The following is a 27,289-nucleotide window of genomic DNA, read 5'->3' as shown; positions in this document are numbered from 1 at the left end:
TTTATCACAGTAATGATTGTGACACATCAGCAGTGCCCCTCTTTGGTTCCTGGGGTATGATTTAACCTTTAATCTGGCTCCATTCATGAGCAGCAAATTCCTCAAATCCTAAGAGGAAGTTCATGTTTGACAAATCATGTTTGCTTCTATTCAGTGTACAATGTGTCTTGAAACCCTAATTGAGTAAAAGCATTATTCAGTTAATCCATCTTTTCTATTTTGGACAGTAACGTGGAACTTTAATGCATTATGTCCTGCAGACCAGATGTTAACCTAAAAATCCTTGCTGGCTCTTGTATTTTATAAAATGCAAATAATCTCCTGGGTTTAAATATGAACAGTGGTTTCTCTGGGGATTTTTGTGGATTTCATGAGTAGTTCTATATAATTTTTTCTTTCAAAGGCTCCAAATACCTCTTACGCATCGAATCTATTGAAACTGTGTTGATTTTTTTTTGTCTCTGTAATGAGAAACTAATTAGAACCACATTTAACTTCCAGATTAAAAAGAAAATTGATATCTGCATGTTCTAAAGGCATCCCAAACACTTGGACAAGTTTTACTCCTGTCTGCAATGCTTACAGTTGGGTGCCAGGGAAACGTATATAGCTGTTCTCAATTAAAAACAAATATCGTATCTGTGCTACAACACATAGCTGATCCAAATCATGGAGGAAGCCTGACCTGGTGGTTAGGGCACTGGACTGGGAGTTGAGACCTGGATTCTCTACCTGTTGAGCCACTGAGTTACTGTGTGACCTTGGGCATGTCTCTTTCTTTGTGCCTCAGTTTCCCTTATATAAAATGGGGGATAATGCTGCTCACCCACCTTTTGTAATGGCCCCATTTTTATGCACAATGACTCAAATTTTCAGATCTTGCCTACACAATGTTGAGCACCTAAGTAAGCTGCCTGATTAAGTACTAAATGCTTATGTGGGTCTTGTGGTTGTGCAGCGCCTCTGAAAATGCAGGCCTCTCGGTCCATACTTGATGTAGGTGCTCAGCTCGTATACGCACATCCTCAAGGCCTGCGTCACCGCCACTTATCCTTCTGGTTGAGGACAACCTTTGGAGTCTGTCAATGGTACCACTCAATTGGTCAGAGGAGTTGCTTAACCACAGTGCTTCTATCCCTTGAGAGGAGTTTAATTGATTGCTTTACTACTAAACCAGTCTAGTAGCTCATACCTTAAGGGAGCAGAACCTTACAAGCTTTCTGTGACTGAATAATAGCTTTTCAAAACTAGACTGAATTGAACAGAAAGTAGTTGCTGTCTGTCAGGGCAAATGCAGCAAAAAGCCACATTTAACAGAATTCTCTTCCCCTTTGATTTCCATTTAGAAAACATTGTGTGGGACCTCACAAACTGAGGCTCTTATCTTGTAGTTAATGGAAGAGGCCCAAAAATAGGTGCAATAAGACTAAGTAGTCCCAGTCCTCTTCGGTTAGTCACACCTCCCTAGCTCTAGCTATCATTTACCATATATCATGCATGACACTTCCTGAGCAGTGGGAAAAAGCCTTTCTTTACTCCCGCTGGAGGCACACACAGACACATCCCTAGAGCATTCAGATGATTGGCATTCTGAAAAGGAACAGTGTTCTCTGGGTTTAAAAACAAGCACAAGTCTCTTACAAAAAGCCTATAGTCCCTGTGTGCTATACCAATAAAAACTAGCAGGATCTTATTAAAGGGGACAAGATAAAGATGCCACATTTATTATGATAACAATTTGATTTATGACCAATAATTAATATTTTAATCCTTATACACACACATTATACCTAATACCTATACACACTCACTCACTCTCACACACACACACACTCTCACACATCCATCAGATGTTCTGCAGCTGCTGCATAGTTACCAGTCCTGCGTGAGTTTGCAGCTTGGGTTCGTAGCTTGTGGCGGCTAACTGGCCAGGAAAGCCAGGCACAAGGACGAGCTGGGTCTCTGTTGGGCATGCACCGATGCCCTTCCATGCTGGCAGCAGAATGTCACCCTCCTCCAAAGTTTTCCATCTCACCCATCCTTTTTGTAGGCTTTAGTTTGAATCCAGAGTCTATAGGTCTTGCTGTGTCATACTGCCTCCAGGTTTGGTGATTGATCACCCGTCAATTGCAGACATGACTTTCAGCCTTGGACCGGGCTTTGATCTTCCTTCTATTGTACCTTTTCTTTTTAGGGTGGATTCTTCTTACTTTGTTAGGGCTCTTGTCTGCATCTTCAGCCATTGGTGTTTGAACTCTATTTAATCAGGACAGGCTGGGGCTGGAGGTTGATTCCATCATCCATACATACCTTATTCACACATCTAAACTAAACTAATAAGATTACAGCAAGGTTTGCAAAAATGAAGGTTGCAGCAAGCCCTTACAAAATGGAGGAAGCGTTTTAAAATGGGGTTTGAATTACAATATGGCAAACCGTGAACAGAAGTTACACTGTAGACAAGTGTAATAAATGGTGAACAGAAGTTACAATACTGAAACAGTGCAAGTCTTAGTGATTTAAGCAGGAATTGGATTGATAGCGAAATTTACAAAGGCAGCTGACAGATCAGCTATGGCTCTTCATAAGCATCTTAATTGTTAATTAGCCAGTTATTGGGGTAACTGGTTTTATGAATGAATATTGTTTCATTCATAAAACTTTACTTATGAAGTTACATTAATAAAGTGAACAATTAAAAACAATTTCATTCATGAGTTCTACATGTGTGTGCCATAGACCTGCAAAGACAAATGGCCTGGAATCCTACCTACCTGAGAGACTGCTTAACTCCCAATGCCATAGTAACACAGCTACAGCCAGCAGAGCTGTTTGAGCAGGACTGCGCTCTTTATAAAAGAGAGGGGGGCTATTGGCAGGGCATTCTCTGTGAGGGCCCAGGGACTCTGGAACTTGCTCCCCACCTCCCAAAATAGCCCATATTTGATGACCAGGCGTTCTGCAGAAATCTTGTGTGTGATAGGGTTTTCGGTGAAGGATAAAGGTCTGTTGTGGGGGCTGACAGACAATTTTTCTGGATTTTTTTTTTTCATGTTTGCTGCCTGAGGCAGATTGTTAAATACCAACTTTTGATTATTTAAGGCTGCTAGTCGGTGTCGTCAATATATTTGTATTTATTGCAGCTGGCTGTAAATTTTCCAGTGAAACCGTTTTCTGTCAGAAAATGATTCTACAGAATCAAAATGTTCTATGTGAACTTGTCAGTTCCATCCGCACTTTTGATGGAAACCAGGCAGGCTGTTCTGCTTCCAGGATCCCCAGCTAGCCAGCTGCCTGCTTGGAGGACTCCCCGTGTTCTCTGCCTGGAGGTTTTTTTTTTTTTGAAAAACTCTATTTTGGTTCTCTCGAGAGAATTTTCTAGAACTTCTGTTCCATAGAAAAATTGACATTTCCAACTCTTTTCTGATTCAGAACGAAAAGATTCAAAAATTCCAATTTTTTCATGGAATGGAAATTCCAATGCTCGCAGAGCTCTAATATTGATAGTGCTCAGTGGTTATTGTAAATTAAATTATAGTTAGTTGCTCACAGCTTTGTACATGTGTGCATTTTAAATGTCCGATCTAAGAAATAAGTATTGGGAGGCCCTCTTTTAAACTATATGAACTCAATAAACTTTAACTATTTTGCAAATTTACCATATTTGGCAGTTTCCCCTTCTCTTTGGACTTTGTTGGCCGAGCTTGATTTCGAATAGACTCTAGGCAACCAGACAGCTTTGTTCAGCTAAGCTTTGTACAGCTAAACTGAAGAAACTTAAATTGTCTGATATGCTTGTAAATGGGGGGTGAAGACAACCTTGCAATCGATGTAAATCTGAGAAATGAGAACTCTTCCATTTCAAATCACTAGTGTGTGACCAGTAGAGCTGGTCCAAAAATGTAGAAACCCTTTAGCAAACTGTTTTTGGCAAAAGTTTCATTTCAATTTTTCAAAATTTCAAAACAATCATCAGTTCTAATGGCCATTAGTTCTCGGTTGTGGCCCAGATGAGCAGTACTTTGTGACCCATCCATCTCTCTGTCCTTCCCTGGGACCCCTTTCAGGTGACGGGCCTAGTACCTGCACTCCTCTCAGGGTGGAATCCCATGATTCGCCCAATTTTCTGCCTGGCTTTTGAGACTACAGCACCACTGTTTGCCAACCATGTTTCCTGGCAGGTCCAGCTGATTTTGATTCCTGCAAAAAAATTCTTCAGAAGCTGTGATCAGTATGAAAAAGCAAAGTACTCTTTATCCATAGGAACATAGCATTCAGAGAAAAGGGCTAAAACAACACAAGGCCTACATGCAATTCCCTTAATTTAGGGAGGCCCCACTTATCCTAAATTCACCATCCACCATTCCTCCACTTCTGGGGATCAGGGTTCCATCTGCATTCCTGCAGATCCTGCCTTTCTCAACTTTTGGCCTGAGGCTTTCTTTTAAGCTCTCCCAAACCATTTCATTTTTCCCATTTGGATTCCCATCTCCCCTGGCCCAATTACCAGCTGCCATGTTGATTAGAGGGGGCAAAACTTCAAAGGAATTGACACCTGTATTGTTTAAGTACAGGTGATTGGCTATCTGGACCCATTGACTTTGATTCCTGCAATAATGCAAAACCACCTGGCTGACTTAATCCCTAGTTATCCTTTAACAAGCAGCATCTTAACCATCAAACAGAGGGTCACATAGTACTCAGAAAAAAATGTACCACTATCTCCCGAGTTCTTCATTCTCAATTTTGTTTTTTAAGGTTTAAAAATAAAAAAAGGTTTAAAATAAAAACAAACAAACCCAAAATGTAAACATCACAGAAAAGTACTTTAGTCCTTTGTGAAAGTAACATCAGAACAGTATTGCTGTAGTTTATAGTATGTAATATAAAGAAATGAAATTAATTAGCTACATAGTACCAGTACTCCATACTTACTCAGCAAGTTTCATCCACAGATCTCAAACCACTTTACATGGGTAAGAAAGCATTATCTCCATTTCACAGGTGGGGAAACTGAGACACAGAAAGGTGACTTTACTTGCTCAAGGTCACACAACAAGTCTGACAGAGCTGGCAATAGGACCCAGAACTTCTGACTCAGTCTGGTGCCCAATCCACTGGTCTTTTATGACCATTCTATAGCACCTACTGTGAATACTATAGTTGTGACCTAAAGAATTTTCTATAGGAAGCTCCTTGTATTCTTGCATAGCCTTTTCAGAAGGGACTAGCATACATGCGATTATGTGGGGCCGGGGGGGGGGGGGAAATTTGGCAAATAATAAATTTGCTAAAAATACACTTTGGAGGGGCATCAAAGCTATTCACAAATTCATATCAAAGTCAGCTGAAAGTTTCATCCAAAAAGAAAAATCTTTTGGAAATATTGAAACATTTGACACTTTCAGAATGAACCATATTGACATTTCCAAAATGAAATGTTTCAAAACGACATTTCTTTTCCTGTGGGTCGAACACTTTTTTTGTGTGTGTTTTGTGTTTCGGTGACTGAAACTGGAAAGATCTGGTTTCGTTTCAAAATGATCTGATTTTTTTTTTTTTTTCCAGAACCAAAACTAAATATCAGCTGTTTACTCAGCTCTACATATGATCCTTCTGAAGCTGGAAAGGATAGGAAGTGGAATTGGACTTTGTTATAACAGGCCTAACCTAGAAGAACAGTTATTAGTATTAATTCCAATAGTGTAAAAAGTAAATAATGCTTTCCTAGCTAATGTAAAGATAAGTCCAACATCTGATTTTTGGAGAAGAGAAGAATGGGATGATGAGGTTCCAGTTCACCACATTTATTTAATTGCTGTGTTGATCTAATTCTTTTTTTTTTTTTTCCCCATTTCAGATGTAACATACTTGATTGACTTACGCAGAGAGAGGGACATGAGTATAACCATAGAGCCAAAATCACCACACAGTGGGCATCCGTTGCTGTTTGAGCCAGAATGTTTGATCTGTAAAGACCCTAGAACCTGTGAACGTAATGTAACTTTAACATCAGGCACCATGTACGGGATTTTCTTCCTGTGTTATGATTTGGAGCATCTGAGGATCACAGCTGAAAAAACCATAGGTATGACAAGAGCCTTGTATTTTGTTACCTACAGAAGGGTTCTACATGTTCTCATTTCCGCAGTATTCTACTGAAGGGTCAGACTTGTAAATCCTGTCTTTCATTTGTGTTTAAGTGTGCTTTGGCTTGCAGACAGGCGCTGAACAAATAGGTGGTGGGTACAGTAAGTAAGTCAGTAAATAAACCAGTTTGTATTTAAGATGTAGGGATTTGGTAACAGAAAAGAACAGCATAGCTAGTTTCTGGAAAAATTCAATCCTAGCAAGTGAGAGGGAAGCTTCTTGCTTAGCACTGGAACCTGTCTTAGGACAGAGCTGTAGCAAAGCTCTCCTTCAAACATGGGGCAGGTGACATCCATGCTTCTTATACCAGGTGTCTACACAATTCTATGGAAAATCCCATGAAGTGTGTAGACAAATGGTGAAGGGAAGATAATATCCTGTGTGCTGACCAAGTGCCATCAGGCAAACTCTGTGCATTTGTATTTCTTGGTTTCCCTTAATATCCTGTAACAGTCAGGAGAAACACTCATTTTATTAATGGTTACTATGGAAAATATAGTGGGGAAAAGTGACCAGGGCTGCCCAGAGGATTCAGGGGGCCTGGGGCAAAGCAATTTCGGGGGCCCCTTCCATAAAAAAAGTTGCAATACTATAGAATACTATATTCTCATGGGGGGCCCCTGCGGGGCCTGGGGCAAATTGCCCCACTTGTCCCCCGGTCTCCCCGGGCAGCCCTGAAGGTGACTATATGGATGTACTCTATAGTACATCCCCACAGGACCAGAGCTAATGGGCAATTTGAGTTATTTCCATCTTTCAGCACATATGTCCCCAATACCAAACAATGGAACTCTGTTGTTTTGTGTTTGTACAGACCTAACCACTCTAGCACATAGTAAAACCTCATTTTAATAGCTCTGCTCAATGTGAAAAGTATAGCTATAATCTGTGTCTCTGTGACTGCAGCCTGTTGGGATCTCAGATACTGCCAAAAGAAGATCTATGACCTCACTGTGCCCAGGGCTATTTCCCAGCTCCCAGTTCGGCTGGATAAGTTTACTTGGAAGCTGTTGGCTCCAGAAGAGATCAATGTGGAAATAATTTCTCTATCCTTGAAGCTACAACAACACATCCAAGAGCAGAGGTGCAATAAAAGTTACAGCTACAGCATTGTCAGCACCACCAAGGGAAAGGAGTTAAGCCTTGGTATATTCTGTCCTGGTGGATCCATTGAAAAGATTCAGATGAGAGACAATATCACCATATCCCTAAAAACATTTGGCAGAGGATTCCTCAATGATTCTCTTAATCAGGATCTGAAAATGTCTTTTGTGCCATTTATTAAAGGTAAGGTGGACATCTGTTCCCTCACTCCATTCCCCAACTCCTTCAATATATCCATTTACAAATAACCATTGTACATCTGATAATAAAATAACAGAAGTTAAATTTCTTAGCGTCCAATTCCGATGTCATTACTTGAGCAAAGCTTGCTTTGAATCAATGGGGAGTTTTGCTTCTGTAAGGAGGGAATAAAAACTTCAGACTTGGGGTACGTCCACACTACCCGTTGTATCGGCGGGTAGCGATCGATTTATCGGGGATTGATATATTGTGTCTCGTTAAGACATGATATATCGATCCCCAAATGTGCTCCCCGTCGACTCTGGAACTCCACTGGAGTGAGTGGCGGTAGCGGAGTCGACGGGGGAGCCGCGGCCGTCGATCCCGTGCCGTGAGGACGGGAGGTAAGTCGGAATAAGATATGACAACTTCAGCTATGGTATTCCCATAGCTGAAGTTGCGTATCTTACATTGACACCCACTCACCCCCACCACCACCCCTAGTGTAGACCAGGCCTTGGAGTTGTGGGTGGGTAGTTATGAGGGAAATCCTGCAGGTAAACCATGTTATAACTGTGTTACACAAAAATGGTTATAAGTGATATGTGTTACTACTACTGAGATACTGTGATTTTTTCTGTGTGACTCCCTAGTCACCATTGTAAGTGATGCGTGTTTTATTTTAGAAAAGAGTGGCTAAGTAATGTATTTAAAGAGAAAGCCAAGAGCATTGGCAATACTATGTATACAATCTATCTCTTCCCGTACTACAGAGGAATGTATCTTCACTGTGACCCCAGACCCAAAAGCTCAAGTTTACCTACAGACCCCTAACTGGTTTGAGGGTTTGCCTCCTTATGTCTCCGTGTCCTGGAACATCACAGTCCCCAGTAAGCAAGTTGCTCGCTTAGCATTCTTGAAGGAGCGGATGGACATTATTTGTGAAACAGGGCGTGCCTATGTCAACATAAAGGAACAGAAACCAAAGGCTGAAGAAACTGTGCGCCGTGAAGATGAGTTGCTTCCTGAGCCCCTGCATATGTATCACCACTTCTGGGTAAACATCTCTAACTGTAACCCAGTGCCTAAGAAACAGCTGAGCCTGCAGTTCTGGGTGACATTTGTCTCACAAAAGACAGGTGAGTTGTCGCTGTCTTTCTGTACTGAGGGAGGATAATGCTCTGCAGTATGGATGCTCTGGTGTTTTCTGTACACTGGTGTGGATGTACTAGTAGACTGTTTGTTTGCTTCATCAATTTGTTGTACAGAGAGATGCTTCTCAGCAGCTTTACAAAACTGCAGCTTTTTCTACATTTTGTAACATACAGCATCAGATGCCTAAACTCTGTCAGGATCCTCTCTTTCTTTGGATGTATTGTCTTAGGAAACAATCAAAAGAAGTAGAAAGTGTTCAAATGCTAAAGAGATTGAAGTAGCAGACTTGTGAGAGATGATTCTGAATTTAGTTGAAACAGAATGTAAAACTTGATGTATAAATTCCAAGATATTTAAGAAAAAAGAAGAACAGGAGTACTTGTGGCACCTTAGAGACTAACAAATTTATTAGAGCATAAGCTTTCGTGGACTACAGCCCACTTCTTCGGATGATATTTAAGATATTTAAGATATTTAAGGACCAATCTGTATTTCAGACACCATATTCGAGAATATTTAGGACTACATTTATATATATAAATGATTAGATGTTTTCAATTGCATTATCAGTCTTGTTTTTCAGTTTCCTCTTTGGTACATTTAGCTCAAAAGTAAGTAAGGGAAGGATGTTCTCTTCTTAATTGAAGATGGACAAAAGAGCTGCAGCCTCCTGTGGGATTAGACTCCAAGTCTGAACCTTGGTATTTGGATGTGCTAATTTCAATAGGGCTGCACACAGATCGTCACTATCGAACCTAAGAAATCAGGGCCTAGAACAAATATCCACTGTACAGTCATAAAAAAATTTCAAATAAAATTAAGGACAATACCTAGAATCAGTTCCCTGAGTCTTGGAGCTTTTTATTAAGTCAGTCTTTGCTACCTAAGTTTGGTAATCATTTTAAGCACTGGGAGAAGTCTGAAATAATCCTGAAGTCGCCGTGTGTATTTAATAACTGAAAAGCAAAACAACGCACATGTTTAAGATTGGCAAACAGCCCACAGAGTGACACCTGAGTAAGGACTTCTTAAAATCTTTGTATCCTTTCCTCCAACTGCCTTTCCTCTTTGTAGGATGTCTAATTAGGCACAAATCCAGCAATCTGATCTGGTTAGGACTAGTGGATCCTTACAGTCACATGGATCTGATTGCAGAAGTGGGGCCTTAATCTGTACTTTACTTGGTATAGAAACTTATCTTGTGTGTCTGTAAAAGACCTGGCATGCTTTGGCACTGTGTAAATAATGAAGGTACATATTAAATGCATGTTGTGTCTCTGTCTGTCTCTGCTTTTTAACAAGCATCGATGAGAAAATGTGGCACAGATTTTTTTTCTGGAATGGCTACTAATATTACTCCTAATTAATATTAAACATAAAATCCCTGCACTTTGAAATACCTGAACTTCAAAAATCTTTGAGAGCCATAAATATGTACTTTAGAAGATTTTGTTCCCCCTAGACATCAGTAATTGTCTACATCTAGTGTTTTGTTCTTATTGCCCTAATTCTCCCCAGTTCATCCACATAGATTAAAATTTGCTTATGAATTTGGAGAACCTTCCTTGCTCTAGAAACAAAGTATGTGATTGACTTCTGTCTCTGATATTTCGTACAATGAAGATCATTAGCACTTATGTAGTACTTTTAATCTTCAAATCACTTTACTGACATTAACTAATCGTTGCAATGGTGCTATGAGGTAAATAATAACTATTTAATTACTCTAATTTTTAAGGATGGGGAAACTCAGGCAGAGACTGGGTGTTTTGCCCAAAGCTGCAGAAGGAATCTTTCAGCTAGGATTAGAACTCAGGAGATCCTGGTGCCCTGCCCTCTCCTCAGACTAGACCACACTTTTTTCTGATTAGTATTATTCCTTGAAATCAGAATATCATCATCAACATAATATACTGTGCTCCCCAATTTCAAAGCTCTGCTGCAAACTCTGGTATCTATTATGGATGAGTAAGCACCAGTGGTACCAAATTTGAGAGTCATATCCATCTGCCTATATTGTTGTACACAGTAGTGCCATACATCTAGCAGAGGGGGGTGGGTGGGTGGGTGTGCGCGTGCACGCAGACTCCGGAACTAATTGCTAGGAAAATAGGTTTGTAAAGGAGGATCTTTCTAAATGAAAGACACACAATGTACTGTAAAAATACTACTCTCTCCGCTGGAAATGAGGCCTGCAGTATTAATGTATCTTTGATTACTCATGTTTGGGAGTTCACATAAGTAAGAACTTCTTGGATGAGTAAAACTGTATGATCAGGTCACTTACAGCGCTGCAGCTGTGCCACTGTAGCACATAGTGAAGACACTACCTACACCGACGGGAGGGCTTCTCCTGTTGGTGCAGGTGTAGGCTCTCCACCTCCCTGAGAGGCAATAATTATACCAACTGAACTCCCGATGTAGACAGGGCTATGTCAACATAGCACTTCTCCTGTTGACCTAGCTCTGTCTACATCGGGAATTAGATTGGTATAACTGCATTGCTCAGGGGTGTGGATTTTCCACACCTCTGAGCGACAATTCTATTGACATACGTTGGTAATGTATACCAAACCTAGGTCTGTGACCTTGGGAATTAAAATGTCACTTGATCTTTGTGTGCCTTCTGGGTATGTTTATTTAAAAAAACAACACCTTAAATACCATGTAGAAAAACAAATGTAGTGGGGTTTTTTAAGCTACTCGCCACATTAATGAACAGGCAATGGTCTATACTGAAAGGTAGGTTTATAGAGAGACTCACTTAAGAGTCTGGGACTTATTTTCAGAGTGTACAATAGTTAAAGCATTACCTCTGACTCTGTATGCCCATATAAAGACAAAATTAAATCCTGCTATCATATGGTCTGCTTGACAAGTGTCAATTCTGTGGTAGCTGATAAAAAGTCACCATTGAATTTTCAGTCGTCTGGCAAACTGAGATCAATAATGACTCTTCCTGTGCACCTCCAGATCATGCCTGAACCACACAATATGCACTTCCTCTGTCACACTCGCTTCTAAGGCTATGTCTACACTGGCAATTAAACGACAAAACCTTTGTCTTTCAGAGGTGTTAAACCTCCCACCCCCACCCACCCCCCAAAAGACAAAAGTTTTGCCGTGACAAGTGCCAGTGTGAACAGGGCATTGTCGGCTGGAGAACCGACAAACCGCATCTATGCTGCGTGACTTTTAGCAGCCCGGCTGTGGCAACACAGCCATGTTGCTAAAAGCTGTGTAGTATAGACATAGCCTAAGAAGTGCCTCTCCGCTGAGATTCATTTAATGTCAGAACTAGGATTAGGATTTGGGAGTTCCTTGCTCCAACTCATGTGTCCAATCTACAAGAACATCCTGCCTGTCAGGATAAAATTTAGTGCACCTTATTCTTCAGCTCCAAGGCCCCAGTCATGCAAAACCCTTATTTCTGCAAGTAGTCCCATTCAGCTCAGTGGCAGTACTTGCATTCATAGCTGTGCATGTGCGTACAGATTTGAGGCCTAGAGCAAGAGTTGGCAATGCAGATTAGAACAGATTACATCACCTTCTAATGAACCTCTAATTCTTTTCCTCTTTAGTTCACACTTCATTGCCTGTAAACTTATTTCTTTTAAATGTTTTTTCTTTTTTAAACTTTTACTGAATTAAAACAAAAAGAAAACTTCTATAGCTCCATTTCTATAAACTCCTGCACCCTGGGTACATTGACCTGCTTGATTGATTTTTGTGAGGCTTTCATTTATGGCACCTTAAAGATCTGTCGGGTGGCTTTTTGTTTTTTTGTTTTTTACATCTTTAAATAGGTTGAAGGAGAGTTAATGAAATGATCCTGTTATTTCACTCCTTTGCTGTTGGATCCTTTTTCCTTCCTCTTCACACTTGTGTTTAATCAGTCAATCAGATGTAAGTAAGTGAGATGTAGGAGGTAAGTGCAGAAGCAAAAGAACTGGCTGATTCTCTGCGCAGACTTGATATGTTAAGCAGCAATGATGCAAGTCAAGTATGACAGCTAGATTTTAATAGGTTAACTGTGGTTGCATATTGTTGAATGACTTTATTTCTCTTCCTTATATCTATTTTTTTTTTTTTTTTTATAGATCTGTCAGTGATAATTGCTGTGGTAGTTGGTGTGGCTGGAGCGCTGTCAATTATCGGAATCATCATATGCTGCACTAGGAAGAAGTATGTTCATTATTCAAGGTGCGGATTTAGGCAGATTAAGAAGCAATGTTGCCAGGGGGTACCATTCCTCTTATTTAACATATTGGATAGGTGGCCCTTGAAGAAGGGTCTGGAGTGTGCAGTGAAAGGTGTAGGATAGAGAGGCACAACGGGTTGCAGCTAAAAAGCTTAAGACTCTTGCAACAATATTGTACATCACTTAGGGTTACCATATTTTGTGCCTCCCAAAGGAGGACACTCCACGGGGCCCCGCCCCCAGCCCCGCCCCCGCCCCAACTCCGCCCCCTCCCCAAAGTCTCCACCCCCTCCCCTGCTTCCTGCGAACATTTGAGTCACGGGAAGCCTGAAGCAGGTAAGGGGGAGTGTGGGGGGAGGAGGCGCGGCCCAGGCTGTCCCCGGCCCTGGGGTGCCGGCCCCGGGCCCGTCCCCCGGCCCACCACCCCCGGCCCCCGAGCCCCCGGCCCGGCCCCGGCGGAGCCCCCGAGCCCCCGGCGGAGCCCCTGGCCCAGCCCCGCCGCCCCGGCCCCGGAGCCCCCGGCCCGGCACCGCACCGCGGGCCCAGCCCCGCAGCCCCCGGCCCCTCCCGAGCACCCGCACCGCCGGCCGGCATGTCCCGATTTTCCCGGACATGTCCGGCTTTTTGGGCTTTCCCCCCGGACGGGGATTTGGAGCCCAAAAAGCCGGACATGTCCGGGAAAATCTGGACGTATGGTAACCCTAGATCAGATCACTTTACTAATGCACTTTGCACTAGCATAGACTTCTGGCGTTTGTTTGAATGTATGAAGGTATATATCACCTGAACTTCAATAAAGGTTTCCAAGTTAATTTGGCTGCTTTCCCTGAAAGCGCTGTACAGTCACTATTCAGACAAGTTACCGGTCGATATCTCATAAAACAAGTCAGTCAGTTTATGTATCAAGGCGTTGCGCAGCATTCAGTCAGGAGCAGATTTGATTTCCTAATTCTGGGTGATTTAAGGAAGTCACATTACGATGAGTCAGTAATGTTTCTCATGGTTATAGGTAGCTACTGTCTACAGACGATACAAACTGAAAACCTCTTTAGTGCATACTTGCAAGAGAGTGAGATAGAAAAAGGCCAAAATCAATCAGATCCATCCAGCTTCTAGCCCTAGAAGATTCTCTCTTGGTTTTCATGGACTGGGAGGAGTAGTTTTAATTAAATTTGAGCCCTGAAAGAAGGAACCCAATCCTGCAAATACTCATAACTTTACTCAGATGAAGCCAATGAGGATACTTGTGCACATTAAGTGTTTGCAGGATTTGGGTCCTCATTTGTAAACGGTAATGAAGATGTTCTAGGTGGTAACTAGAGCTCTGCAAAATCATCTCCCTTGAAACAAGCTAGAAAATTGTAGGACTTTTCACTAGCTTGGGTGTAAAAAGGTGGGGCACTTGGTCCTAGGGCAATATTTCTAACTATAAACTCCTTTACTACTTGAGAACAAGCTCTGCTGCCCTGCAGAGAAAATACTTGAGGCATAGGCTTGATGGAAATATAATTTAAATATAAAATATAAAAATATGTGGATGTTGCCTTACAGAGTTTAAATACACAAGTAACATATGGATTTACAGTGGTTCTCACTTGTTAATTTTCATTTTATAACAGGAAGAAGGAAAGCCAGAATCCTGGAGTGGGTACATACAATGCCAACATCAATACCCATATGCCTGGAAGACAGGGCTTATTCAAAAAGAGGAGGCAGGACAATGACTCCCATGTCTATGCAGTCATTGATGATGCCATGGTCTATGGAGATTTGCTGAAGGAATCCAATGGATCAGTCAATCCAGAGGTAGATGTGTACCGGCCTTTTGATGGGCCTGTGGGTGACACACCACCTACTCCACCTCCCATCTCTTTCAAGAGAACCACTAAAATATCAAACTCTGAGGAACTCCCATTCTGCCCAGAGAGGGACAGTGAGCCATACACTTTTGCACATCACAAACCAGAGGAGACCAGGAGCAATGGAGACAAAAGTGTGAAAGGTATTGGAGATGTGGGCATGTCCTTGTTGGAAAGTAAGGAACAAGAAGGTTTGGTGGAACAACTTATGCCAAAGGAATGACTTTGGTTTGGAAATGAGGGTGACACTGTGAAGAAAAGTGCTCTCATGTGCTGTAGAAAAATCAGAAGAGGAGATTTATTTTTTTAAGCATACATAGACATGGGTTGTTTTTAACCTCAACTGCTGATGTTTTCAAATTTTAGAATGAACCTTTAGGAAACCTATCAACAGTTCAGTTACCATCCATGAATGCAAGTAGTTCTCTTTTAGAAATGGAAGCAAAGGTATGCTTCCACTTTTATCATAAGGCCAGAGGGGAAATGGATTTTTAAAAGCTCAGGAACAGAACAGAACTGGGAGAATATTTGCTCAACAGTTTTTCTCTTCCAAATAATTCCTCCTCCTCCTGAAGATTGCTGGGTGTTGACTGAAGATGTATCCCCCACCACTGACTCAAGGCAGCTCTGAAATATATGAAATGTTCTTACTAGAAGCTGGATTTCTTCCCTAAAGTCAGAGCATAGGAAGCTGTATTGTATTCCAGTTCTTCTCCCGGCATCTCCTAGTTTAGCAGCAAGCATAATACTCTTGTGTATTTGTTTTTAAAAATTATCATTTTTGAGAGCTTAAAAAAACTTGCACTCCCGCTCTGATGTCTATAGAGTTCAGGTCTGTCTTATTCCACTGTGCTTTCTTGTTCCAGTAATGACAGAAGGTGTTCTAAAGAAATAATAATGGCATCCCATCTGCTACTAATACTTTGCACTTGACCTGCAAGAGAGATTTGTTTATTGAAGGAAGACAAATATTGAAGTGGAAAAATGTGTTCTGCTTCCAACATGCAATTACTCCGTCAGACTCCTGTGCAAAATGTATGAATTAATCTGCCAAGCAGGCCTCAGTATTTATTACAGTTTTAGTGTTGGATTTACAACAGTGCCTAAATGATGCAGGAGCACAAAGCTTGTGGGTATTTCCACAGAAATGGTCAGAGGCCTAGCCACTTGTGTGTACAAGTGCCTGATTTATGTATGTGCACAATCACTATGATTACACGCTTTTGCATATGGAACTACAGCTGACTACTTGGAGATCTGGCTCTGCTTGTCACGCTATGAACGATCTCTTGCATTAACAATATTTGAAGGGCAACATAACTTATAGAAGAAACTATATGAGTTATGCACAGTAACTGGAGACTTCAAGCAACTGTAACCGTCTGTGGCTGAAATCCTGGCCCATCTGAAGTTAATGGGGATTTTTCTGTTGACATCAACAGGGCAAGGATTTTCACTTTCTGTGCTAAATATTTTATCGTAACTAAACACGAACAATACATTCTCCTTGAATCAATATCCGTTTCATACTTACGTTGCATCTGAAGCAGTTTCATCATAGAATTTCTGTTAGCATATTGTGAGATCCCTGTCATCTGAGAGTACTTTTAATTGTGTTTTAGGGAGCTTAAGTGGTTATGTGTTGCACTTGAGTGGAGACATGTGTATCTTGTATCCATCTCCCCTTTGTTGTTGGGATCACATATGTCAAGGTATAGTAGAACATTTAAATGCCATGTGAGAACTTAAATTATACTATTCTGCCTTGATTCGTGCAATAACTATATAGTTATTTTTCTCAGGCAAATTTCTTCCGCAATATATTTTTCTTGGGGCAATAAAATTCTGTCTCCAACTGGTCCATGTTACTTAATTTCCATCTCTTTGGGAAAAGGGCTGAGGGGCTCTGTAGAAGTAAACCCTGTTATCCATCTGTGTTAATCTTTGCAATTTATTAGGCAAGAGCCTTTAGTTCTTACTCTGGCTAACAAACTACAAAGCATATGACATAAGCCAAACTTTCTCTATTGCCATGTCTTGATTTTGAGGGAAGAATGTGACTGTCAATTTATCCAACTCTTCTGGTGGCTGTATGGTTTTTATTAGATATAGTTTAACTTTTTGGTTGGTACGAAATCAAAGTTACAATGTGTTTATCATGTTTTGCAATTCTCTCTTTGCCAAGTTTGGACTTCGCTGCATTAAGTACAGGAATTGTAACATTGGCCACAGTTTCCTTTTTGTTAGGAAAAATTGCAGTTTAAAAAAATATTACAATAAATAGAACTAAACTGAGCACAAACTGGAGTAGTTACCAGGGCAATTTCATCCCTTTTATATTTCTTCTTTCTTTCTTTTGTAAATTGGGTTTTGAAGTAGCTAGAGTGGCGCTAAATGAGAGCCTGAGAATCTTTTCTCTTGAGCAAGCTGGAATGATCATTTGGGCAGGTCAGAACAGTACCTCTGCAGCTCTGCTACCCTATGGCATTAGCTCTATTCGTATGAACCACGCAGGAGTGATCAAGGAAATCTGGTAGGGATTTGATATTTTAGTGTACACCAATACTGCACTTAAGTTACATGAAACCAATAGTTCTCCTGTAAGATGATTTCTGGGGGATGAGTTTACTTTCCCAGGGAGAGGGGAGGAAGAATTCTACCAACTAGCATATAAAGATTCAATCCTGCAGACCTTATGCTGGCAAAACTCCCATTGACTTTAATGACGGTCTTGTCTATTCAAGGAATGCCAGATCACCCTTGTGTATTTTTTGTATTTGACAGCTTATCGTAAAGAGAATCCCAGGCAATAAGAATGTATTTCTGTAGAAAAAAGTTTACCATGATAATAACTTATTCACTGAATGTATATATCTATTTTGTTTTACAGCTGTGGTGGTATCCTGTTAATTTCCTTTTTTAAGAAAGAAATGTGTTTTAGATATGTATTTTCATATTTTAGGTGTTTCTTTTGTAAAATGTTTGTATGCAACGGAATACATGATCCAACAGTGCCTTCGCGAGATCATAATGTTTGTAATTATTTAAGCCAAATTGACACAGGCCTTGGGTTCCAGTATAATCATTTTTGGGGGGAATAGTGCAAAAGTACACCTCGCTGCAAGCATCTGATCCCAAAGAGAGCCTTATTAAAATGTATGAAATTTGTAGTTTTGATTACAATAAATTTTATGGCGTCTGCATCCATAGCCGCTTTCTTGTTTTAATGGTAAGTGCATTTTGTGCTCATTAAAGAGTCTGCTTGAAATCCCTGGAGACTGAAGTATTTGCTTTTATCTGCAGAACAACTACAGGGTAGACAATGGTAATTCAAGCTTCCCCGCCTCACCTTAACAATTGGCCTCAACCATGACCTAGTCAGATCACCTCTAGAGATGAGAAGGAAGTTAAGCTGACCTGTCCAGTCAGTCCTTAACCCCTCTGAGATTGCAAATAATTATTAATTAAATGTGACACTTGTCCACTAGGAACTGGATAGAGATTGCTTCATCTCACGTGAGCCACCAAACAGTTTCTGTGCAGTAATGACACCTGGTCTCTACTTATCTGTGCCAGATTTGAGATCTTAAACTTTCTGAATTCTGTTTATTATTTAGTCCCCTGAGACAGTTATGTGGCTCTAAGCCAAGATCTACCTCTCTTTTAGACCAGTGGCTCTCAACCTTTCCAGACTACTGTACCCCTTTCAGGCATCTGATTTGTCTTGTGTACCCCAAGTTTCACCTCACTTAAAAACTGCTTACTTACAAAATCAAGTCCTAAAAATACAAGAGTGTCACAGCACACTATTACTGAAAAATTGCTACTTTCTCATGTTTACCATATAATTATAAAATAAATCAATTGGAATATAAATATTGAACTTACATTTCAATGTAGAGTATATAGAGCAGTATAAACAAGTCGTATGAAATTTAAATTTGTACTGACTTCGCTAGTGCATTTTATGTAGCCTGTTGTAAAACCAGGAAATATCTAGATGATATGATGTACCCCTGAAAGACCTCTGTGTACCCTCAAGGGTACGCATAGTTCCTGGTTGAGAACCACTGTTTTAGAGAGTACAGCTAAGCAGAAGCTTCTGTCTCTAAGAGCAGAGGACCTAGATGAATAATCTCTCTTATCTAGATCCTGCTAGGTGCTTAATACTCAGGCCCCAAAACAGCAAAGCACCTAAGAACATGCTTAACTTTAAGCATGTGAATGGTTCTGTTGATTTCAAAGTGAAGCAAGTGCTTAAGTGCTGTGATTTGGATCAGAGCCCTCATAGCCCAGTACCTTGAAGGAATGAGTCTTTTTGTTGAGCTTAAACTGATGTTGAGGATTTTTAAAAGGGCAACAGTGCAATTAGTCCACATCATTGTGAAGTAGAAACTCCACTGGGATGGCTGGTGGCTGACCGAGAATAAACTATAGACTGTGGACATTGCATAGATAGAAGGGGGAAAAGTGAAGATTTAAAAATCTAGTCCTGGGCATACCTGTCAACCTGCCAAGACCCAAATGTGGGATGCCATGCGTGCAAAGACCCAGAATGAAAAGACCCAGAAACTACTCATGCAGGAAATGTAAAAGGCTGTGGGATTACTTCATTTAATGTAAATAACTGTTCTGTACTTCTAGCCCCATGAGTCTCTATTTCTGATGTAAACAACTTAAAAAAATTAAAGGGTAGGGCACACAATTTTGTTTGGAACACAGGGGACTCTGGGGTGAGTGAGGGATAGTTGAGAGGCATGGTCCTATCAAAGGATACATCTTCACTACCCGCCGTATCGGCGGGTAGCAATCGATTTATCCGGGATCGATATATCGTGTCTCGTTAAGACGCAATATATCGATCCCCGAACGCGCTCACCGTCGACTCCGGAACTCCACCAGAGCGAGCGGCGGTAGCGCAGTCGACGGGGGAGCCGCGGCCATCGATCCCACGCCGTGTGGACCCCAGGTAATTCGATCCAAGATACTTCGACTTCAGATACGCTATTCGCATAGCTGAAATTGCGTATCTTAGATCGATTTCCCCTCCCCCCCAGTGTAGACCAGCCCAAAGTGACATTGATGAGCCACTTCAAGGGTATGTCTACACTACGGGATTAATCCGAATTTATATAATTTGGATTTGAAAAACAGGTTGTATAAAGTCGAAATGTATGCGGCCACACTAAGCACATTAATTCGGTGGTGTGCGTCCAAGTACCGGGGCTAGCGTCGATTTCTGCACCGTTGCACTGTGGGTAGCTATCCCATAGTTCCCGCAGTCTCCCGCGCCCATTGGGATTGTGGGTTAAGATCCAAGTGCCTGATGGGACAAAAAACATTGTCGCAGGTGGTTCTGGGTACAGCCTCACCTCCTCCCTCCCTGCATGAAAGCAACGGACGGCAGACAACCATTTTCGCGCCTTTTTTCCTGGGTGAGTGAACACTGCAGACTCCATACCACGGCAAGCATGGAGCCCGCTGAGCTCAAGACAGCAGTCATGAACATTGTAAACACCTCGCGCGTTCTCGTGGAGTTTATGCTCAGCCAGGACCAGAAAAACGAGGCGAGGAGGCAGCGGCGGCGGCAACGCAGCGACAAGCATGATGAGGACATTGACATGGACATGGACACGGACACGGATACAGAATTCTGTGAAACCACGGGCCCCGGTGCTTTGGAGATCATGTTGTTAATGGGGCAGATTCTATCCATGGAACGCCGATTCTGGGCAAGGGAAACAAGCACAGACTGGTGGGACCGCATAGTGTTGCAGGTCTGGGACGATTCCCAGTGGCTGCGGAACTTTCGCATGCGTAAGGGCACTTTCATGGAACTTTGTGACTTGCTGTCCCCTGCCCTGAAACGCCAGAATACCAAGATGAGAGCAGCCCTCACAGTTGAGAAGCGCGTGGCGATAGCCCTGTGGAAGCTTGCAACGCCAGACAGCTACCGGTCAGTCGGGAATCAATTTGGAGTGGGCAAATCTACGGTGGGGGCTGCTGTGATGCAAGTAGCCAAAGCAATCACTCGGGTGCTGCTACGAAAGTTAGTGACTCTGGGAGATGTGCAGGCTATAGTGGATGGTTTTGCTGCAATGGGATTCCCTAACTGTGGTGGGGCGATAGACGGAACCCATATCCCTATCTTGGCACCGGAGCACCAAGCCACCGAGTACATAAACCGCAAGGGGTACTTTTCAATGGTGCTGCAAGCACTTGTGGATCACAAGGGACGTTTCACTAACATCAACGCGGGCTGGGCGGGAAGGGTTCATGACGCTCGTGTTTTCAGGAACACTACTCTGTTTAAAGGGCTGCAGCAAGGGACTTACTTTCCGGACCAGAAAATAACCGTTGGGGATGTTGAAATGCCAATAGTTATTCTTGGGGACCCCGCCTACCCCTTAATGCCATGGCTCATGAAGCCGTACACAGGCAGCCTGGACAGGAGTCAGGAGCTGTTTAACTACAGGCTAAGCAAGTGCAGAATGGTGGTAGAATGTGCATTTGGCCGTTTAAAAGGTCGCTGGCGATCATTATTGACTCGCTCTGACCTCAGCCAAAGAAATCTCCCCATTGTTATTTCTGCTTGCTGTGTGCTCCACAATCTCTGTGAAAGTAAGGGGGAGACCTTTATGGCGGGGTGGGAGGCTGAGGCAAATCGCCTGGCTGCTGATTACGCGCAGCCAGATACCAGGGCGATTAGAAGAGCACACCAGGAAGCGCTGTGCATCAGAGAAGCTTTAAAAACCAGTTTCATGACTGGCCAGGCTACAGTGTGAAATATCTGTTTGTTTCTCCTTCATGAAAACCCGCCCCCTTTATTGACTGATTTTCTGTAAGGAACCCACCCTCCCCCTTCCCCCAGCTTTCTTTCAAACCAAATAAAGTCACTATCATTTAAAAATCATTTATTCTTTATTAATAGATTAGAAAAAGAGGGAGGGAACCCGGGTGGTATTTGGGAGGAGGATTGCTGGGAAGGAAAAAGCCACAAAGAAAAGGTTAAAAAAATGACAGCCTTTTGCTTGGGCTGTCTACTGGGGTGGAATGGGAAGGTGTACGGAGCCTCCCCCCCCGTGTTCTTACATGTCTGGGTGAGGAGGATACGGAACATGGGGAGGGGGGAGGGTGGAACAGGGGCTGAAGCGGCAGTCTGTTTTCCAGCAGCCATTCCTGAAGCTCCACCAGACGCCGGAGCATGTCTGTTTGCTCACGCAGCAGCCCCAGCGTTGCATCCTGCCTCCTCTGGTCTTCCTGCCGCCACCTCTCATCTCGAGCGTCCCTCCTGTCCTCATGTTGGTCCCTCCTGTCCTCAAGTGGGTCCCTCCTGTCCTCACGTTCACTGGCTTCTTTCCTATACTTTGAAACTGTTTCCTTCCACTCATTCACATGAGCTCTGTCACTGCGGCTGGATTCCATAATTTCAGAAAACATCTCGTCTCGCGTTCTCTTCTTACGACGCCTTATCTGTGATAACCTTCGGGATGGAGGAGGGAGGCTTGAGGAATTTGTAGCTGCTGTAGGGAGGGGAAAAAAGAGAGAATTGTTTAAAAAGCTACATTTTGCAGAACAATGCTTATACTCTTTCACGGTGACCAACACTATTCACATTACATAGCACATGTGATTTCTGTGCAAGGTCGCATTTTGCCTCTTAATGCTGAGTGCCTGTGGCTTTGCTGCTAGAGATCACAGGTCTGGGCAACAGAATTCGGCTTGCATGCGGCCATGGTAAGCCATTGTCTTACAGCTTCTGCGCCCTCCTTTCCCACATACCAAGCATAGCCTGTAGAGTGCTGCGGTTTTTCTGTTAACATTCAGCAGCAGAAAACAAACTAACCACCCCCCCTCTCGCCATGAATTCTCTGGGATGATCGCTGTACCCCTCCCCCCCACCGCGTGGCTGGTATCAGGGAAGATCCCTGCAGGCACCAAACTAACCACCCCCCCCGCCGCCGCCCCCCTCCCGCCATGAATTCTCTGGGATGATCGCTGTACCCCTCCCCCCCACCGCGTGGCTGGTATCAGGGAAGATCCCTGCAGGCACCAAACTAACCACCACCCCCCCGCCGCCGCCCCCCTCCCGCCATGAATTCTCTGGGATGATCACGGTCCCCCCCCCACCACCGCGTGGCTGGTAACAGGGAAGATCCCTGCTAGCCAAACGCGAAAAACTCAGGGCCAATTTCCCATCTGCGCTTGGCTAACTGCAGGGAAGGATTTATTTTCCGCCACAGGCAAACAGCCCAGTAGGAACGGCACCTCTGTCCCCTTAATTAAGTTCCCGTATTTCAACCAGGTTACCAGGAGTGATGTCACTCTCCTGAGGATTACACAACAAGATAAAGAACGGATGTTGCTTGAATGCCAGCAAACACCGGGACCATACACTGCCAGGCTTTGTCAGGCAATGATACCAGATTACTTGCTGCAAGCATGGCGTGGTCAAGTGTCCTACCATGGAGGAGGGAATAAGGATGCACTGCCCAAAAACCTTCTGGCAAGGCTTTCGGAGTACCTCCAGGAGAGCTTCATGGAGATGTCCCTGGAGGATTTCCGCTCCATCCCCAGACACGTTAACAGACTTTTCCAGTAGCTGAACTGACCGCGAATGCATCCCAAGTCCTCAGGGCAAAGTAATCATTAAAAACCATTTGCTTTTACAACAAGTTTTATATTTTAAAAGGTAAACTCACCTGAGGTCCCTTCCATGGGGTCAGAGTCTTGGGTACTGGCTTGGGAGGGTACTTCAGTCAGGGTGAGAAAAAGATCCTGGCTGTTGGGGAGAACGGAGTGCTGTGTGCTCTCTGCAAGCTCATCCTCATCCTCCTCCTCCTCCTCTCCCCCATCGGCAGAATCCTCAGGCGTCGCTGATGAGACTATCCCAGACCCAGAATCCACAATCACAGGTGGGGTAGTGGTGGCAGCCCCCCCTAGAATTGCATGCAGCTCGGCGTAGAAGCGGCATGTCCATGGCTCTGACCCGGAGCGACCGTTTGCCTCCTTTGTTTTTTGATAGGCTTGTCTGAGCTCCTTGACTTTCACGTGGCACTGCTCAGAGTCCCTATTGTGGCCTCTCTCCATCATGCCCTTGGAGATTTTTTCAAAAGTTTTTGCATTTCGTCTTTTAGAACGAAGTTCTGCAAGCACTGAATCCTCTCCCCATACAGCGATCAGATCCAGTACCTCCCTCACTGTCCATGCTGGTGCTCTTTTTCGATTATCAGCCTGCATGGTTACCTGTGCTGATGAGCTATCTGTGGTCACCTGTGCTCTCCACGCTGGGCAAACAGGAAATGAAATTCAAATGTTCGCGGGGCTTTTCCTGTCTACCTGGCCAGTGCATCCGAGTTTAGATTGCTGTCCAGAGCGGTCACAATGATGCACTGTGGGATAGCTCCCGGAGGCCAATACCATCGAATTGCGGCCACGCCAACCCTAATTCGAAATGTTAAAATCTATTTTGGCGTTACTCCGCTCGTCGGGGTGGAGTACAGAAATCGATTTAAAGGGCCCTTTACATCGAAATAAATAGCGTCGTTGTGTGGACGGTTACAGGGTAAATTCGAATTAAAGCTGATAAATCCGAATTAAAGTCGTAGTGTAGACCAGGCCCAAGGCTGCTCAGCCAGCAAATGTTCCTCTGCCCCCTAGGGGGCCATAATAAAACCTCTTACTCCTCTGGGTCAGGCTGGAGTCATCTCATTCTTGTCTGACTGACACTCTCCTGTTAGGATACAGTAGGTGACCAGATAGTAAGTATGAAAAATCAGGACTGGGTGGGGGGTAATAGGCACCTGTATAAGACAAAGCTCCAAATATCAGGACTGTCCCTATAAAATCGGGACATCTGGTCACCTTAGGATACAGTCACTCCGCCCTATACAGCTCAGGCTTTACACTGTTTTTGGATAGGTACAAGGGAAAACTCAGAATGTGTTTCCCTGGTGCTCACTTACCCAGCCACTCACAGCAGTGGAGAGACGGTTCCCTGGTGGAACTGGTCAGAGAAACGCCGACAGAACCACATGCCTTTTTGTCAAAATCAGAATTGTTTTTGTTCTGTTCAAAAACAGAATGAAGTCAATTTTGCCAAAACTTCTTTTTGGAAGGAAACCAGAGAAAAAGTTCTGACAATGTGGAAATGTCCCGTTTTGACACTGTCGGAACTGAACACTTTGATATTTTTTGTTTTGAAATGACTTTTCAGGGTTTTTTAAAAATTTGGTACTATATATTATAGTACAAATCAAAAGTCAAAATCGAAAAACATTTTGATTCACCTAAAAATGAAAAAAAAAATGTGGAATTTTCCTTTCTGAAGAATTTTGAAATGGGTGTGAGGACAGTTGTTCTGATTAGGAACAAAGCCAAATTTTGAAATCTTGAAATTCTTCAGGAAATGGAATTTCTGTCCCCTGCACAACTCTGTTCCCAGAGTGACTCCATCCCAAGCTCTTGCTGAGGTGGGACATACCAAAATGTTCAGCTGTGTCCTATTCACTTTGGGGTAAGTGTCTCCTAGATGGGGGCCCATGGCTGTTTTATTCAGGATGTCCCTTTGACTTCAATGGGAGCAGGATTGGGTTAAATGTTAGAAAGTGACCCTAGAAGGGGGACAAGGGACATATCATCTTAACCTGTCCCTTATGGATGTCCCAAACACCTGACATAAGGGATTCACCAGTATTGAAGGGACTGGTACCCTTACTGCTATCTCTGTTTAAGGTCTTAGACCCTGATCTTACAGAGAGAACCATGTGGACAGATCTCTGTTTAATTTAAATTAGTGGGACAGTGCCTGGGTACAGGATTAGGGTTTTAGAGTCTAATGTTTATATTAAAGTACTTGATCTGAAATTCACCTAATAGTCACAGACTATGAACTGCAGACCCCTGACCACAATTTGTTTTAAGTCCAGGTCCTAGTCCATCACCACACCAAATTTTGTAAACATTAAAGCTGTTCCCTTATGAAAGCAGAACCAATTAAAGTCCAGCTTTTTAAAGCAATATTTGTATGATTGTTTTTTAAATTAAAATCTAAAACCAAATATCCATAGTTTTTCTGTGATCTGCTGTAATGTGCATGTCCCGGGGTTCACTCATTGTTAGTGGCGCCTCCTCCTGGCTGTCCTAGGGATTAGCTCTGCCAGAGGTAGCACCCTCCTCTGGCGGTGTCTTCACCCATTCTGTCTCGCCCTGCGGCCCCTTCCATTCCAGGAACCGCAGCCTCCTCTTCGTGACTCGGCCCTCCAGCTGGGTCACTACATAGTTTTCCCTTCCAGGGGGTTACCCAAAGACCTTCCATGTGAGCAATTTCAGGCAGTTTTCCCTGGTGCTGCTCTGATGGTGCCACTTCCGCAGTGCCCAGCAGGGGAACGTGGCCTTCCCACTACTATGGGTTCCAGTCCAGGGAACCTCAACGCAGAAGTTCTGGGCTTTCCTCTTCCAGCCCTCACTGCTCTTCCCCTGGACTGTTTCCTGCTCTTCTTGGTTCCCCCCTTTCTCTGAGCATACCAGCTCCAACTTCCAACTCCCTCTTCCTAGGGAGTGACTGCAGCCTTTCCCAGTCACCTGTGTCTGTTACCAGCTCCCTGGCTTTATAGGCACAACCAATTCCTGCCCAGCTAAGTCTGTTTTCAATCAGTTGCCTGCTCTCTGGCTTCCCCTCCACATACAGCCTAAAGAGTTAATTGGCCTGCCAGGGCATTTTAACCCCTTCCAAGCTTGTGTGGAGCAGACACCGCATCACAATGCAGTTTACTATATATCCAACTAGTCATTTTCTGTCTGGAGAAAACTGATTGCTGAACACTCAAGATGATGAATACAGTTTTGTTCAAAACAAAATGTACATTTATGCTTCAGGGTCTGATGGCATATTATCTACTAACTTCAAAGAGCTGCTGTCTCCACCAGTTCATTATTATGTGACATGGTGCAGGATATTTAGAAACTTTGAAGTTCTTTGCTGTTTAGAAGAATAACTCAGTGTTGGATCTCTTTAAAAATAAAAAGTTGAAAGCTACTTTCTAATTTTCTTTGGTATAAAAATAAATACCTCATTATAATTTTCCCAAACCTAAGAGCTTGCATCTTGAGGGAATTGCATTTCTGATGTAAATTAAGAGAGGTACTTTAGCTCCACTCTCTTAAATCAAATCTGTTTAGATATTTGGTAATTATTTTTTCAGCTTGATGCCTTATCTGTTCAAGAGCTTGAAAAGGTTCTTTTTCCCTTCATTCATTTTTTTTTCAAACTAATGAGTGGGGGGTTTTTTGTTTAAAAAGTGGCAAGCTATTCTTAAGATATGCAAAGATATAATGAAACTCTTTAGTGTAATTGCCCCATTAGCAAGCATTTACATCTAAGTTAGTCTCTTCAAACAAATTCAAAAATTAAAAAGATGGATCATTACAATTCACCCTCTATTCTCTGTTCTGCTTGTTAATAAAGAACAAAATTTCAAATACCTTAAATGAGCCTTGAAAAATTGTCATGAAACTTTACCAGTGCAAGCATAAATTTACTCTTTGCCTATCAAATGGAGTGGGTGGTAGAATTTTATGAGGTTGCTTTTAAATTAATTTTGGTTTGATCAAAAAGAACATTCACACCAAACTCAAGCAT

At 42.8% G+C, this 27,289-nt stretch overlaps 1 protein-coding gene across 2 annotated transcripts in view; it reads left to right on the top strand.

The window, feature by feature from the left end:
• The window catches only part of CDCP1 (CUB domain containing protein 1), a 50,654-nt gene extending 32,734 nt beyond the window's left edge, over positions 1–17,920 (top strand). Inside the window, exons 5-9 of one of the 2 annotated variants that reach the window (XM_054019715.1) lie at positions 5,861–6,088; positions 7,057–7,437; positions 8,208–8,573; positions 12,690–12,774; positions 14,410–17,920. In XM_054019715.1, coding sequence (XP_053875690.1) covers positions 5,861–6,088; positions 7,057–7,437; positions 8,208–8,573; positions 12,690–12,774; positions 14,410–14,872 — 1,523 coding nt within the window. In that variant the 3' untranslated portion in view covers positions 14,873–17,920. Of the gene's footprint in view, positions 1–5,860; positions 6,089–7,056; positions 7,438–8,207; positions 8,574–12,689; positions 12,793–14,409 lie in introns of both variants that reach the window. The other variant, XM_054019714.1, reaches the window with a different exon arrangement.
• Positions 17,921–27,289: the final 9,369 nt, after the last annotated feature.

The sequence above is a fragment of the Malaclemys terrapin genome, chromosome 2 (assembly GCF_027887155.1).
Source record: "Malaclemys terrapin pileata isolate rMalTer1 chromosome 2, rMalTer1.hap1, whole genome shotgun sequence".
In the NCBI taxonomy this organism is placed as follows: Eukaryota; Metazoa; Chordata; order Testudines; family Emydidae; genus Malaclemys; species Malaclemys terrapin.
This window is presented reverse-complemented; position numbering and strand designations above follow the sequence as displayed.